Here is a 14,392-nt window from a genome sequence, read left to right as displayed (position 1 = left end):
GTCGGGGGAAGTCTAGGGCGTTGCTCGAAATCTCTCGACCCTCCGCAGGATTGACTTTGGTCCCGAGCACCGCTCGCGCCGCCGGGACGGCCCCGCGGGGTGGATACCGGGGCGCCCCCGCGCGCCCCGCCGAGGAGCAGCTGCCGCTGCGCGCGGACGCGAGAGGGAACCCCTGAGGGCGGCGTGGCGGTTCGGGCGGCTGCGTCCGGGGGCGGCCCGGCCCCGCGGCCTTACCACACGGCGGCCTCGTTGAGCTCGGGGTTGGGATGCGACAGGGGTCCGCTGTAGCCGCTGGCGCCGCTCATGGGGAAGGGCGGGCTGGGCCCGCCGCTGAACACCTCGCCGGGCAGGGGGTGCAGCGCGCCGGGCAGGCCCGGCTCGGGGCTCGGCGTGTCCGGGTGCGAGATCATGTCGGTGAACCTGGGGTTGTCGGCGGCGTGCGGGCCGGCGAGCGGCGGCTCCAGCGCGCCCAGCGGCGTCGAGCCGGGCCCCGACGCCGCCAGGAAGCTCGAGTCGGCCGGGGACTGCGCCTGCGACGGCGGGCCGTGCGCGAAGAAGTCGTAGTTGCCTCCGGGCGCGTAGTAGTCGCCTTGGTAGTCTGCGGGAGGGGGCGGGGAGGAGACAGGGACAGGTCAGAGGCGGCCGGGCCGGGAGGAACGCGGACGGACGGACGGACGCGGGGGGAGGGGGGGGCGCACACCGACTCAGGTTGGCGAGCCCCGCGGGGAGGCCTGAGGAGACCAAGGGAGAGGGCGGCTGGCAGACGAGGACACAGACACCTCCCCCCGCCCCCCCCCACACCCGGGACAAGCGTTCCCGAAAGAGACCATGAGAGCTGCCCGAAGGCCCAGGGACCCAGGCTGAGAGACACAAGGACCAGAGCCAGAAGCACAGACAGAAAAATATCGTGACTTCAAAGTCAGAGGTTCCCCGACAGAGACAGAGAACAGTGGACACAGAGTCAGTGAACCATCCGAGACGGTGCCTTTGAAGTGGGGAGATCCACCAAGAGCCGGAGACACGGAAATAGCCAGAGACAGGGTCACTGGGAGATGGGCAGTGAACAGTGTGACAGGGGGGCGAAGAGGGGACCCAGGAGGGAGTCCCCAGACTCAGGTCGGAAAAGAGACCCAGAGGCACCAAGCCCAAGGCAGAGACAGAGACCAGGGCGATCGCCTAGGATAAGCACAGAGAAAGGGATGAGATGGACCGTTGGTTAGAGATACACGGTGAAAAACCCATCGAGAGCCGGGGAGGGGGGGAGGCCAGGAGAGACAGAGGCGCCCAGAGACCCGGCAGATGAGTCAGAGAGACCGGAGAAGAGCTGGGTGGGGGATGCTGGGGTGGCCAGAGACCAGAGCACCAAATGGTTGAGAGGGGCCGGCGACCTGGGGAGGGGGGGGGGGGGAAGAAGCCGGACCTGGTCCCCTGCCCCCTGCCTGAGCAGCAGAGCAGGGCTGAGGAGTTGGCCTGGGGACCTGGCAACCAGAACTCTGACAGCCCCTGGAACCCCACGGCCCTGGCCGGTCCTTCGCCCCCTCAAACACAGCCCTTGGACCTTCCGGGTGAATGTGGGGGTCCCACCATTTGTGCCGGCCTTACTAGAAGCCGGAACTTGAAGGAGGGAGGGTATTCGCCTGGTCACGTCCAACGCTTCGTGGGTACTTCAGCGGGAAGGCTGGGGCCTTCAGTCTCACGGGGGGGGGGGGCGGTTTGCCAGGACACCCAGCTTCGGAAACATTTGGGGACACTGAGTGCTTCTGAGAATCTGGTGATAGCTATGGGCTTTCTCCAGAAAAATGCACACATCGCATTCCCCCCCCCAAAACCAGGGGGCGCAGGGGCTCCCGGTGACAAGCCCCCCTGGTTCTCAAGAAAATTGTTTCCGCATCACCTCTCTCACCTCCTTCCAGAACCCCTTCGCTTGGGTCTTTCCAGGCAGCCTCCTCCCCTCCTCCGCCCGTGAAGGTTTGAGGTGTGGGACCCCACGGAAGGAGCACCTTGTAGCGGCCACCGGTGACAATAACCCGCTTTGTGCGGTGGGAAAACCAGCGCGCCCCCAAGCCGGGGTTTCCTCTGCACGCCCCCCCCCCCCCTCGCACTCCGTCTTGGGGGGTCTCCGTCGCCGGGGCGAATTCGGGACGTCCCCTGCCGCCGGCTCCCTTCCCTCTCCAAACCCCAAAATCAGTCCAAATGGGGGTGCCCGGAGGCGCGCGGCTTGTCGACGGTTTCGGCAACAGCTAAAGCGTTGGCCAATTAACTTTTTAAAAACCACTCGTCCCCGAAAGCGAAGAGAAAGGTTGGAAGCGGCGAACTTGGGGCCCCTGAGGGACGGGGATGGGGGCCGGCCGCGGCTCGGGGCGAGCCGGCAAGCCAGCCAGGGCCGCGGCCCCCGCGCGCAGCGCGCCGCCTCCGCCCATATGGCGGCCGGGCCGGAGGTAATTGGAACAAACGCCGTCTGAAAAGGGCACAAAAGCCGCAGCTGGGGCTTTGTCCGCGCTCCCACGGGGAGCCGCCGGCCCCGCCGCCCAGCCCCTTTCTCGCCCGCTGCCGGCCGCCGCCGCCGGGATCTCCCAGCGCGGATTAGGCGGGGCTGCCTCCCTGGGGCTGGGGGGGCGGGGGTCCTGCCCCCCATTCCTGGAGAAAGAGGGGCCCGCGTGTCCAGGCCCCCGCCCCATCCAGCAGACGCGCGGGGAGAGGAGGCAGCGGGACCGGTGGGGGCACACGAGTCCTCGGGGAGACCTCGCTTAATTACCCAGGCGGGGAGAAATTCCGGACGGCGCCGCCCCACCATCTCCCCGCGCCGGGCGGAGATCGTGAGCCGAAGGACGCAAAGATAGGTAGAGAGAGTTGGTGACTGAAGACCCCGGGACACGTCCACCATCCGAGCCAGCCGTCCTGGGCGTCTGCAGCCCCCCAGTCAGGGCCCTGCCACCGCAGAGTCTCTCCCCAGAACACAGCGGCCCCATATGCCCACAATTTCTGGCGGCCCTGGCCGGAGGTGAGATCTAACCTCCTAGACGCACAATGTGCGGAAGCCTTCCTTCCTGGGTCGGCCCGCGTGCCAGGCGCCCACCCGCGGGCCTCGGCATTGCCTCCAAACCCACGTTTCTAAGAAAAGTCACCTCTCCCCAATCCGGGACACCAGCCCCCCACAGGCCTGTGGCACTGAGCAACTCAGCAGAGATGTGTCTGAGGCATAGGCACTCCTGGGGGCTCTCCAAATTCAGAGGCTCAGAAACAAACAGAAGCGGGAGGTGTTTTCCTTGAGCCCAAAGGTTGGGGAAGCGCAGGACCTGGTGAGGGAGTTGGGAGGGCAGTGGGGGGTTGGAATGGGTCGCCAGGCAAATGCCAAGGAAATGGAAGGGGGGGGTGGTGGTGGTGAGGAGACTAGGGAGGAAGGAGAAGAGGAGGGAAGGAAGAAAAGGAGTGACCAGGAGGAGAGTTCACCCAGGCCTTGAACCCGGTAACAGCAACAGCAGAATTCTGTCTGCAGAGTCCAGCTCCTGGCCCCCTGCAGCTCCAAAGACCCGGAGTGGGGAACCGGGTTCGTCCAATTCTATCTAGTAACTCCAACCCTAATGACCACTGGCGTGCCTGGAGCTGGAGAGCGCGCGGGAGTCCTGCCCAGAGCGCCCGGCCGGCATCCTGGCGGACAGTTCCAGACGCCCAGGGGGCACAGCACAGCCATGGATGGATCCCGACCCCTCCATCCCTACCGCCCGCGCTGCCCTCCAGTGCCTGTGTTCCCGCTGGGGCCAGGGACACCAGGCCACGGGGCAAGGGCAGCACGAAGGCTGTGTGTCCGGCTGGCGCAGGGGGCAGGTGGATTTGCCAGCGCTCGCCTTGGCATGACGCTTGGGAGTGTGTGAGCCTGTGCGTTTCTTTGGGTATATTTGTCATTGAATGTAACTGGGGAGTGGCACCCACCTGTGTGTTGTTGTGTGGGATCATGTGTCTAGATTTGTGTCCACGAGGTCTCTGAACTCCAGTGTGTGTGCAAGGGAGTGTGTACCCATGAGTCCTGCGTGGGTGCGTGGGTGTTCATCTGTGTGTGTCGCTGTATGGGTGTCTGATTTGGGGTTCAGGAGTAGGAGAGTGCACACGCCTACGTTGCTGTGCTTCTGTTAAGGTGTGTTCGTGATTGTGTATGTACCTCCCGCGTGAGTAGAAGGGAGGGAGAGCGTCCCTGGCGGCCAACGGCGCCTGGGATCCGGACCTGCGTCCTCAACCCCCAGAACAGCACGGGCCTGGGTGTAGGGCAGCGCGCTCCGAGGTGAGGGGGGACCCTTACCTCCGTAGTAGGTGTACGGAGTGGACCCCAACATCTCAGACTCGTCCAAGCGGCCGCCCAGCGGACGCATGCGCCGCGGACTCCGGAAGAAGGCGTGTCTCCGGGCGCCCAGCGCGCTCAGTTGTTTCATCCTGCGTTCTTTGGACCGTCGGTTCTGGAACCACACCTGGGACAGAGCAGGGACTGTGAGCTCCGATCCGGGGTGCCCTCTCCTTCCTGCCCAGGCCGCTCCTTCTGGGTTCTATAGCCTCCTCACCAAGACTGCCCAGGGGCGGGGGCGGGCGGATTAGGCCAGGAGAGGTGGAGAGGGGCTTCGGGGAACCAGCCAAGGGTGAAGGATTTCGCGGACCCGTGGGGCGACTCATAAAGACCTGGGCTTCTGGTCCTCGGCCCGCCCCCGGCCTGACGGCTTTATAAAGGCCTCCCGCCCTGCACGGCCCTGGTCCCGGCCCCTCGGCTCCCCAGCCGGGCTCTGGCCGTTTGTCCGTCCGCCCGCGCACCGGCGCAGGGAGAGGGCACTTGGAGAACCTTGCCTTCTTCTCCGCTCCGAAATAGGAGAGGAAGGGAGGGGGTACCCCAGCGAGGCTTAAAACTCCTTGAACGGGGAGGGGGCGGGATTTCGAGGGGTGAAGTGACCCGCCCAAGATCGCGCCGTCAGGAGGTCAGCGGGGCTTTGCAGAATCTTTCGGTTAGGAGTTTGACCAGCCTGCCCTGACCTCGGGCACAGAGTCTGCCCTTTGGCAGACCCCAGCTCGGCGCACTCTTGGCCAAGGAGGCTGGGTGGGAGGCTCCCGTGGGCCTCCTGGCTCCGGGGCTCCTCTGGGCTGGGAAAGGGCGACCCGGGCCCAGCCGCACCTGGATGACGCGCATGTTGAGGCCGGTCTCCTGCGCCAACTGTTCGCGGATGTGGCGCGTGGGCTTGGGCGTGGCGGCAAAGGCAGCCTTGAGCGTCTCCAGCTGCTTGGCTTTGATGGTGGTGCGCGGGCCGCGCCGCTTCGTGCCCGAGTTCTGCTCCTCGTTCTCGTTGTTGGCCGTCTCCTTGTCCGACGACGTCGAGTTGTCCGTCTCCTTGGGGTCGTCCTGGAGAGGGTCCTGGAGGTCCGGGGACAAACTGCGGTCCGTACAGGATGACACTGCGGGGCGCACAGAGCGGGAAGAGGACCCCGGCGTCAGCGGCGGCCCAAGGTCTCTGCAACCGGGTAGCGGGTTCCCGCCGACCCTGGCGCGCCGCTACCCGCGCCGGGTTCCTCCCCAAGCCTTGCGACAGCCCCTCCCCCAGGGGCCCGGCGCCCGCCCACTCCCTCCAGGCGGGGCCCGGCCTTCGGAGAGACCCTTCTCCAGCCCTCTCCAGCACTTTTCGGCTATGGCCTAGGTGAGGGGCAGGCACGCCCTCTGGGGGAGCCTGGCCTTCGCGGAGAGGGGACCGGGAGGAGGCCACAGACGCCTTCTCCCCTCTCTCCTTCCTCCAGACCCCACTGACCGTCCTCCCAGAGCGGCCTGAAGTTACCAGGAGCTGAAAAGATTCGGAAAGTGGGGGGAGTCGTGTGGTTCCAAACTGGGGGAGGAGGGCAGCTCGGAAAAGGTCCCTCCAGGAAAGGAGAGCGGGAAAGAGCCGGGAGTCCGTATCTGGTGGGGACAGACTCCAGATGCTGTCCCCCTTCACCGCCCCTTCCATTTGCCCCAGAAATGCCTGGTGGGAGCGGAGAGCCCCGAGCCTGGCACAGAACGCACACGGGGGTGTGGGGGGTTGGTGGCGGGGGGGTGGGGTGCAAAGTAGAGAGGGCCGGGCTGGCCGTGCCGCATGGTCTCAGGGCCCCCGGCTGGGCAGGGGAGGAGGGCTCCTACCTGAGTTGAGGCTGCCCTCCTTGAGGCTGGAGGAGCTCAGGTAGTCATCCTTGCACACGAACTTGTTCTCGTCAATGACGTAGAGCTCCTCGCCCGTGGACAGCTGCTTGTTGCACACCATGCAGGTGAAGCAGTTGAGATGGAACACTTTGCCGCGGGCCTTGCGCACCAGGTCGCTGGGCGAGATGCCTTGCGCACAGCCTGCACACTTAGTGCCAAAGCGCCTGCGGAACGCAACGTGGCCTGTCACCTCGGAGCAGCCCGGCGTCCCATTCCCTCGAGCCCCTGACCTCTTCCCACGCGCCCTAGCTTCTCAGAAGCCCCCCCGCCCCGTCCACATCTGTCAAACGAGACCCCAATCCTATGCTGTCCGACTAGCGCAAGAGAGATGAGACAAATGTCCCGGGCTGTGCTTGGGGCTGCGACTGTCGCGTGCCTTGTTCAGGTTTATCCACACACAGCTTGGAGCCTTGAGCCAAACACAGGCCAGAGCACCCCGAGATGCCAGCCCCGTCCCTGCCAGATCCGCCCCGGCTGCTCTCCTGAGGCAAACTTGGATCTCCAAGTTAGGAGGCATTTTAAGCCCGGCAAGCCAGGTTTGGACCACCCCTTCCTTTGCCTCCTGGATGCTTTTCCAGCCTGCTGGGGCCCGGGTAAGGCCAGACGGGCCCGGATGGCAGGTCCTATCAACGGGGTGGGGAGCTCTTCGGAGCTGGACCCGAGCAAGGAGGAAGGGACCTTTAGCTGACTCCCAGTGCCACGGGCGCTGGAGGCCTTCCAGTCCGGGACCACTCTGGGACCCGCTGGAGCTAGTTGGGAGCCTGTGGACAGCAGGGCCTCAGAGCGATGGTCTCCGGAAAGCAGGGATCGGGTCTCCTCCGCCCCTCCCTGTCCCCAATCTCTGGCCCTGGCAGGAACTGGGAGAATGTAACCAGAAGGCAATCCTCAACCTGCACGGCCAGTACACAGGATCTCTCAAATCCCCCCTTTCCCGCGTTCCTGATCTAAATCCTTTTCTTTCTTCCTTGAGCGCTTGGAGAAGGCCAGCCTCCCCCCAAATGGGTGGTGCAGGCCAGCACTGGGAGGGGGGAGGTGTGGGTCGAGGGGGAGAGTGAGGACCCAGGACTTTGGGGCCCCCCATCGACTCATACCCATGTCTCTAAACAGGGCGAATTTGGGTGACGTTGATGTAGTGAGGGCATTAGAAGCCATAAGTCACTTTTGGCCTTATCCGGCAGCGTAATTGGCCATATGCACCTTATCAAAAATCATTAGGCACTTTGCAAAGCAGCACCACATTAGGGGCCTCAGGCCTCCGGAGCCAGGGAGTTTACACGTGTAAAGCCGAGGCTGACATTTTCTCCCGTTCAAATTCCCTGGTGCCTGGCTGCTGGGGCCGGAGAACAGCCTTTCTCCGCGGCGTTAATCACGCCCCCCTTCCCTTGGTGCCCGGGAATTCGCACGCACAAAGCCGGCTCTGGGCGCCTGGCGGAAGCAGGCAGGGCTGAGCTGCCGAAAACCCCACAGCCTTTCAGGTCATCCCCTGGCATTTCCCAGCTGGGGAAACTGAGGCCCAGAAAAGTGATCCGTGGGTGGCAAAGGGAGGTGACACATCGCAGACTGGACCCTGGAGGTCCTGATTCTCAGCTTCGATTTCGTTTGGACATTTCAACGCGGGAGAAAATGTTTAAGGAGTTGGGGGTGGGGTGGGGGCAAGGAGGAGAAGGTTCCCTCCCTCCGTCATCAGAGGAGATCTTCCTGACTGAGTCCCCTCGGAGTTGGGAAGTTTCGGCTTGTCCAGGAGGGCTCTGGGGCCCTGGCCTGCGGGAGGTCAGCCCCTGGGCTCCCGCACTCTGCCGGCCGGGAGAAGCCTCCAGCAGTCCCTAACTTAGGCAAAAATTCTTCCTCTCTCAGAACCGGGCCTGAACTTCCACCCTGGGGTCGCAGCTGCGGGGAAGGGGCAGAGATGGGTGGCGAGCAAGTTTCTCAGGGCTTCTCCGCCCTGCCCCCCCGCGGCTCCAGGCCGGGCTGGAGGAGCGAACTAGAGACAGCGAAGCAGCGTTCTTCTGACTCCGCCCGGGCTCGGGCGCCTTCCCGGACCAAGGGCAGGAGGAGAGCAGTGGGCTGCCCCGCTTCCCGTTTAAGGTTGGGAGCCCAAGGAGGCTGCTTTGGCGGTGTCCCCCTGCCCGGGCGCCCCAGAGGAGCGCGCGCAGGGCGGGCGCGCAGGCAGCAGGGCGGCGCGGCCTCTTACCTGAAGAAGTCATTTTTGCAGTAGAGCTTGCCCTCGCGCGAGAAGCACTTCTCCGAGAGGTTGGTCTTGCACTCGCAGCACTGAACGCATTTGATGTGCCACGCGCGGTCCAGCACGTTCAGCAGAAAGCGGTCGAGGATGGGCCGTTCGCAACCAGCACAGTGCACCATCATAGCGCCCCGGCGGCTCGGGCCGCCCTGCCCTCCCTTTGGGCCCCCGGCCCTCGGGCCCCCGGGCCCCGCTGCTGCGCTCCGCCTCTTATCTCGGCCGCCGCCGGGCGAGTCCGGTCCGGACCAAGACTCAGCCGGTCAAGTCCTTGGATGATCGCTGGCCTGGCGCTGGGCTGCCGGGGGTGGGGTGGGGAGGGGTGGCCTTCACAGCCTCATGCCCCGGGCCGCGCGCCCCAGCGCTGGCTCCCGGCTCCCCCAGGTGTCTTGGTGGCGAATGGCCTCGGCGCTGCGGAGCGGCTTTCCCCGGTGGCGGAGGCGCCGGCACTTTCCCCCACTTTCAAGCGGTCCCGATCCTCATCTTTGTCTGGCCGCCGCCTAATTCGCGCATCCTTATTCAGATTTGGTGACGTGGCGCGGCACGTAGGGGGCCCGGCGGCCAATGGGCGCGCGGTGGCCATGGCAACCTCTTAAATTTATAGCATATCTAAATTGGCTACAGCGTTGCGGTCCGGACAGAGCAAAAAAAACAAGGCATCAGTATTGTTGAGTATTAGCTTGTACCTGGTTCGGAGGCTAAGTAAGTATTACCTTCCAGTTTGGGGCTGGGGGCGCGGGCCGCGCGATCTCAGAACTGCATCTCCCTTCCTCTGTCTTCTCATAAATATTTGGGGGCCAGGATTCCAAGGCCTGGCGGGAGAGGGACCCCTGCCCCATTCGCCATCCCCGGAACTTGCAGAAGTTGCCCGAGGCCCGGAGCGCGCTCTGCGTCCACCCCTCCTCGTTCCCAGTCCAGCACGCCCAGATTGGACTCCCTCGTCCCGGCGTCCCTGGGGTCTGCGCCCTGGAGCTGCGACAGCGCGGTTCACGGGGCTCCCCGAGCCGGGCGGCTTCTTTTGTCACACACGGAGCTGGGGCCCAGCCCGGCCTTTCTCATGGGCCGAGAGACCGAGAGAGAGAGAGAGAGAGCGAGAGAGAGAGCGCGAACGTGCGAGCGAGAGAGCAAGCGGGAGCGCCAGCCGCGCCGCGCCGTTTGGGTATCTTTCCCCGCGCAGGCCCCAAACCTAGGTGGAGCGGGGCGTGGGGGAGGGGGAGTGGGTCATCTGGCCTGGTCCGAGACCCTGGCGTTTCAGGCCTGAGCGCGCCGCCCACGAGACTCTGGGGGAGAGGTGGGGAGCAGACGACCCAGGGCGGACGGGTCTTTCTGAAGCCAGCTCAGAGGTGGCGTTCACCACGTCTCTTCTCTCCTCCATGCACCTTCCAGATCCCGGCTCAGCCAGTCGGGGCACCGTGGTGAGTGGGTCACGCTTTCGAGGGGTGGGGGCGGAACGCTAGAGGTTGTGTGGGCGCTGCTTGTACTTGGCGGCGCGTGCGGGCTGTGTGTACAAGTTCCATCCAAAGTCGAGCGAAGCGAAGAGCGGCTCGGCGGGGAGCCGAGGGTCTGGGGCGTGTGGGGGGACGGGGGGTGCTTGCAGGTGTGTGTGTGTGTGTGAAGAGGGAGGGGTGGGTCTGGGGGGTGGAGGGAGAGGCCCGGCCACCTTTCCCAAGGGGCCGCCCTGGCGAGCCGACTCACCAAGGCCGGGAAGCCTCCGCAGGATTTTTTTTTCCGCCCTGCTCGCCGAAAGTCGCCATTGGCCGACCGGGTAGGTAGGCCCTGGGCTGGGGCCAGAGAAGTGTGTTTGTGCCAAGACTTGGCTGTGAACGTGTGTTTGGCGCATCTACGGAGTTTGTTAGTGTCTGTTTGCTGTTTGAGAATTGCATTTTTGCCTCTATTTATAGTTAGCCATTAATCACGTGAATACATTTGGGCATGTGTCTTTTTTGGTGCAAATCTGTGTGTTTGCATTTGTTAATAGTTCTGCGCTGTGTTTTAGTCTGTGTGGTCTTGTTTCTGTCGGGGTGCGTGTGTGTGTGTAGGCTTACTTTCAGACACTCAAGCGGGAGGGTGTTTGCACGTGTGAGTGTGCGTGTGGATAATATTATCGTGTGTGTGTGCTAACATTGACGTGTAAGTGGACTTAAAAAAACCTGGAGGTGTGTGTTTGTGCGTGGGTGAGCATGTGCGTGCCTGAGACACCGTGTGTGTGTGTGTGTGTATGAGACTGAGCTAGGTTGTGCGCGCAGAATTTTGTGGGTCTGTGCTTGTATGCCAGTCACTGTGTGTGTGTGTGTGTGTGTGTGTGTGTGTGTGTGTGTATGGCCTGTTTTTGTTTATGTGACTCCTGTAGGCTTTGGGGGCCCTGCTGTGTGTGTGCTGCTCGTATTACCTTTGTGGATTTGACGGGGGCAGGATTTCTGGATGCCCGTGTTGGGGCATTTGGTGGAGGCACAGAGATGCTTACTTCTCTCTCTGTTCCTGTCTAGGCTTAGCGCTGTCCCCCCGTCTCTAGGGGAGGCGATCTGGCTGGGGACAGGAGATTGACAGATGCTGGTCGCCAGGTGGGACACTGACCCACAGCTGGGTCTCTGAAAAGAAGTCCCCACATCGGGTAGCTTCTGCCTGATGGTGCTGTCACTCCAGCCTCTGGCTTGCCCAGGGACAGGTGTCCACACGAGGTAGCAGCGTGGCTGGTTAGAGCCGGGCTCGGCCAGTGGCCGGTGCTCGCCCGGTCCCCTAGGCCCAGCTGGGAGAGCTCCCAGAGCCCCGAACGAAAACCACAGTTTCTGGCAGCCTGGCTTTGCCCTCCCGGGGCATGAGGGGCCCCAGCCTCCAGCGGGGCAGGCTCCGGGAGGACCGAGAACGCAGGAGGAGAGAGGCGCCAGGCTGGGAGGGGAGGCCAACTGGGTTGCCTACCCCGCCTTTGTTTCGCTGGGGTTTCTCTCTCCCGCGTTCTCTGCACATCTGCTTTCCTTTCTGTCTCCTTTTCTTTCTTATGTTCAGCCTCTGTTCTCTTTCTGTTTTCCCTTCATCTCTGTTTCTCCATCACTTTCTCGATTTCACTCCGTTTTTATTTTCTCCCCCTTCTTCTCTGCTGGGCGCCCAAATCCAGCACCGTGCTCAATGCCTCAGTGAACAATTCTCATCGCGCACCGCACAGCTCTTGGGGTGCTGGGAGACTCACATACAGTCATTAAAAGCCCCATCTGACAGCCTTCTGCCCTGTTCTGGACTAAGCACCCCAAACTCACTGTCCTCCAACGCCCCTCCCCCTCCCCGCCCGACTGGGTCCTTGAGAGCCAGGTTACTATGTCTTCCCAGCCCTGGCTTTGCCAACCCTGCCGGCTGCTGGGTGCTGTGTGCCGGGTTCCATCTGTGACAGATCCACCTGCCCTCACCTCCTGGATGTGCTTAAATGCCAGTGCACAGCCAGGCCCCAGCGGCTGTGATACCAGGCTGGGGAGGTAGCAGGAATCGGGGACAGTCTCAGAGAGCAGTTCTGAGTCTTCCGGAGCCTGGATGTGGTGAGTCACGAGGGGCCGAGTGCCCGTTTGCAGGAGAAGAGAGCTCTGTTTCCAGAAGCCCTGCTCTGGCCTCTGCCTCCTGTAGCTGGGTTTACCCATCCCGTGCAGGACAGAGCCCCCCCTGGGTCCAGAGCCCCAGGAAGTCGCCCTGGGGGCCTCAGCCCAGCCCAGCCCAGCCCCAGTCCAGAACCTCCATGCCCCAGCCCCACCGCAGGAAAGCCTGCTTGGCCTTTACCAGCCTTCCACCTTCCAGGGCGCACAGCATCCGAAAAACGCCGGCAGACCAACTATTAGACGAATTATCCCGCCCTAACAGCGCTAACAGATGGCGACCAGGCAGCGAAATCCGCTCCTATATGTAACTAATAAACCGCTTGTGTCTTAACAGGGTAATGCATGGAGACGCAGTGTCACTTATACAAGATGTTGATGGAATTTACTATATAAAAATCTTCCTCCTAGACTAAAGAGTATCAACATTACAACTCGACAGACGGCGGCGGGATAAGTAAAACAGACAAAAGACAAACAAGATAATAATCTGTTTCCAATCACTTAAGCCCTGTAGAGTTAGTAATATGTGGTTTGCATATTCCCCCTTGAGTTCGGTAATTAATTACCGGCGAAGAGGCACACACCCGCCCGGGGTGGGAGTTTGGAGGCGCGCTGAGCTGGGGCTTGGGGTGCTTCTCCCTTGTCTTCTCCAGCCGGGGACTCGGGGCGGCGGCCGGAATGGGGACTCTTCGCGAATTTGGAGCTGGCCTCCCCGCAGGCTAAGGAGGATTTTCAGTCGCGCCTCCCTAACTCCCTGGAAGCTCTCTTGCCTGGGGTGGGGCGGGTGGGTGGTTCTGCAGGCCAGCAGGAACCTGGAGCTTTTGTGGCGGCCGGAATATCTCCTTTCGCTCCTCCGAAGGCATCCCCTCCCCTTGAGTGGTCCGGAGCGGCTTGCTTTCTTGGGGGACGCGCGCTCTGAGGGAACCCGAGGGGTGCGCCCTTCGTTGGCTTCTCCACGCGGCATCTTGGGCGGCGCTGCCGGTCCGCTCGCGACTTCGTTCATTACCTCCCCCCAACCCCCCCCAGCCAAACGCATTCTCCGCATCCACCCCCCCCACCCCTCCCCCAAGAGCCGGCGCGGGCTTTAACATTAAACAAACGCAGCGAGCGCCTCAGAGCTGCGCTCTCGGCCGGGTCTGCGCGGCGGCGGCGGCGTTACAAATTGTAAATTTAAATTGCTCGCCGGATTCATTACTTCCCCTCTTTGATTTCAGCCAGCCGTGAAAAATTATACTGGTGTACCACTGAGAAACTGTTTTGCCGCAAAGAGCCCGCGCCTAATCACTGGCTTTCTCCCTCCGACAAAAGTGTAATTATTTTGTTTGGGGTGTAAATATAGGCCGCGCCGCGCACACACACTCAGCGTCCCGCCGCGCTGCCTCGCTCTGCCCGCCGCTGCGCGCAATCGGCCCCCGAGTAAGAGCGGGCGTGGAGGCTGGGCCCTGACGCCCGGAGGCCTGAGAAGAGCGCCTGGTTTGGCGCTCCGGAGAGACCCAGAGAGTCGAGCTGGCCGGCTGGGTCTCCAACCTCTATCCTCGGGAGTTCGAGTTTGCCCGAGGACGCCCGGAACGTGTGCGCCCTGGCTGGCCCGGGTGGACGCTGGTGGAGTGCGATGAGTAGGTCAGGGCTCGGGCGCAGGCCTGGATATCCGCACAGGGATGCAGAATGTGGGGGTGGACGAACCTTCCGGGAGCCCCAGGGGGTGGCCACCTGGGGGCAGCCCCGAGTCCAGGCAGGGAAAGTATCTGGGCCTGGGCCTCCCCGAGAGTGCCGGGACATAGGCGGAACCCTGGAGGACAGGGGCGATGAGGCTGGTGTGCCCCTAACGCTCTGCCTTGGACTGCTTGGTTTCCAGAACATCTCTGCGGGGTGCGGGGCCTTCCTGTCAGTTGAATTGCGCATGGCTTAATTAACGGTCTCGTTAACTGGGCAGGCCCGACCTGGAACGTTTAATCAAAAAGGCAGGGAATCCCTCTGTTTCCTTCCTTCCTCCCTCCCTTCCTCCCTTTCTCCCTCCCTCCCTCCCTCCCTTCCTCCCTTCCTTCCTCCCTTCCTTCCTCCCTTCCTTCCTCCCTCCCTTCCTTCCTCCCTCCCTCCCTTCCTTCCTCCCTCCCTCCCTTCCTTCCTCCCTTCCTCCCTCCCTCCCTTCCTTCCTCCCTTCCTCCCTCCCTCCCTCCCTTCCTTCCTCCCTTCCTCCCTCCCTCCCTTCTTTTCTCCCTCCCTTCCTTCCTCCCCCCTTCCTCCCTTTCTCCCTCCCTCCCTTCCTCCCTCCCTTCCTCCCTTCCTTCCTCCCTTCCTTCCTCCCTTCCTTCCTTCCTTCCTTCCTCCCTCCCCTCTATCCATTCAACAATGGCACTCTTCCTCAAGCCCCCTCCCTCC

At 63.0% G+C, this 14,392-nt stretch overlaps 1 protein-coding gene across 1 annotated transcript; it reads right to left on the bottom strand.

Annotated features, from left to right (window-relative positions):
• Positions 1-50: 50 nt before the first annotated feature.
• Positions 51-8,563, bottom strand: LHX5 (LIM homeobox 5). The gene is made up of 5 exons (XM_049620171.1): positions 8,391-8,563; positions 6,140-6,363; positions 5,150-5,427; positions 4,295-4,460; positions 51-598 (listed from the first exon to the last, which is right to left on the bottom strand). The coding sequence occupies exons 1-5, from the start codon at positions 8,561-8,563 to the stop codon at positions 231-233; spliced, it is 1,209 nt and encodes a 402-aa protein (XP_049476128.1). The 3' UTR covers positions 51-230.
• Positions 8,564-14,392: the final 5,829 nt, after the last annotated feature.

Source organism: Panthera uncia (genome assembly GCF_023721935.1).
Source record: "Panthera uncia isolate 11264 chromosome D3 unlocalized genomic scaffold, Puncia_PCG_1.0 HiC_scaffold_8, whole genome shotgun sequence".
In the NCBI taxonomy this organism is placed as follows: Eukaryota; Metazoa; Chordata; class Mammalia; order Carnivora; family Felidae; genus Panthera; species Panthera uncia.
The sequence above is the reverse complement of the archived record's forward strand: the minus strand, read 5'-3'. Positions and strand labels throughout refer to the sequence as shown.

What these genes read in the sequence shown, in the direction of transcription:
- LHX5 (XM_049620171.1), bottom strand. Translation starts at nt 8,563, where the DNA reads ATGATGGTGCACTGTGCTGGTTGCGAACGGCCCATCCTCGACCGCTTT. An exon ending in TGCAAAAATGACTTCTTCAG is followed by an intron (nt 6,364 to 8,390) that starts GTAAGAGGCCGC and finishes TGCGTTCCGCAG; the next exon opens with GCGCTTTGGCACTAAGTGTG. An exon ending in TCAACATGCGCGTCATCCAG is followed by an intron (nt 4,461 to 5,149) that starts GTGCGGCTGGGC and finishes GCTCTGTCCCAG; the next exon opens with GTGTGGTTCCAGAACCGACG.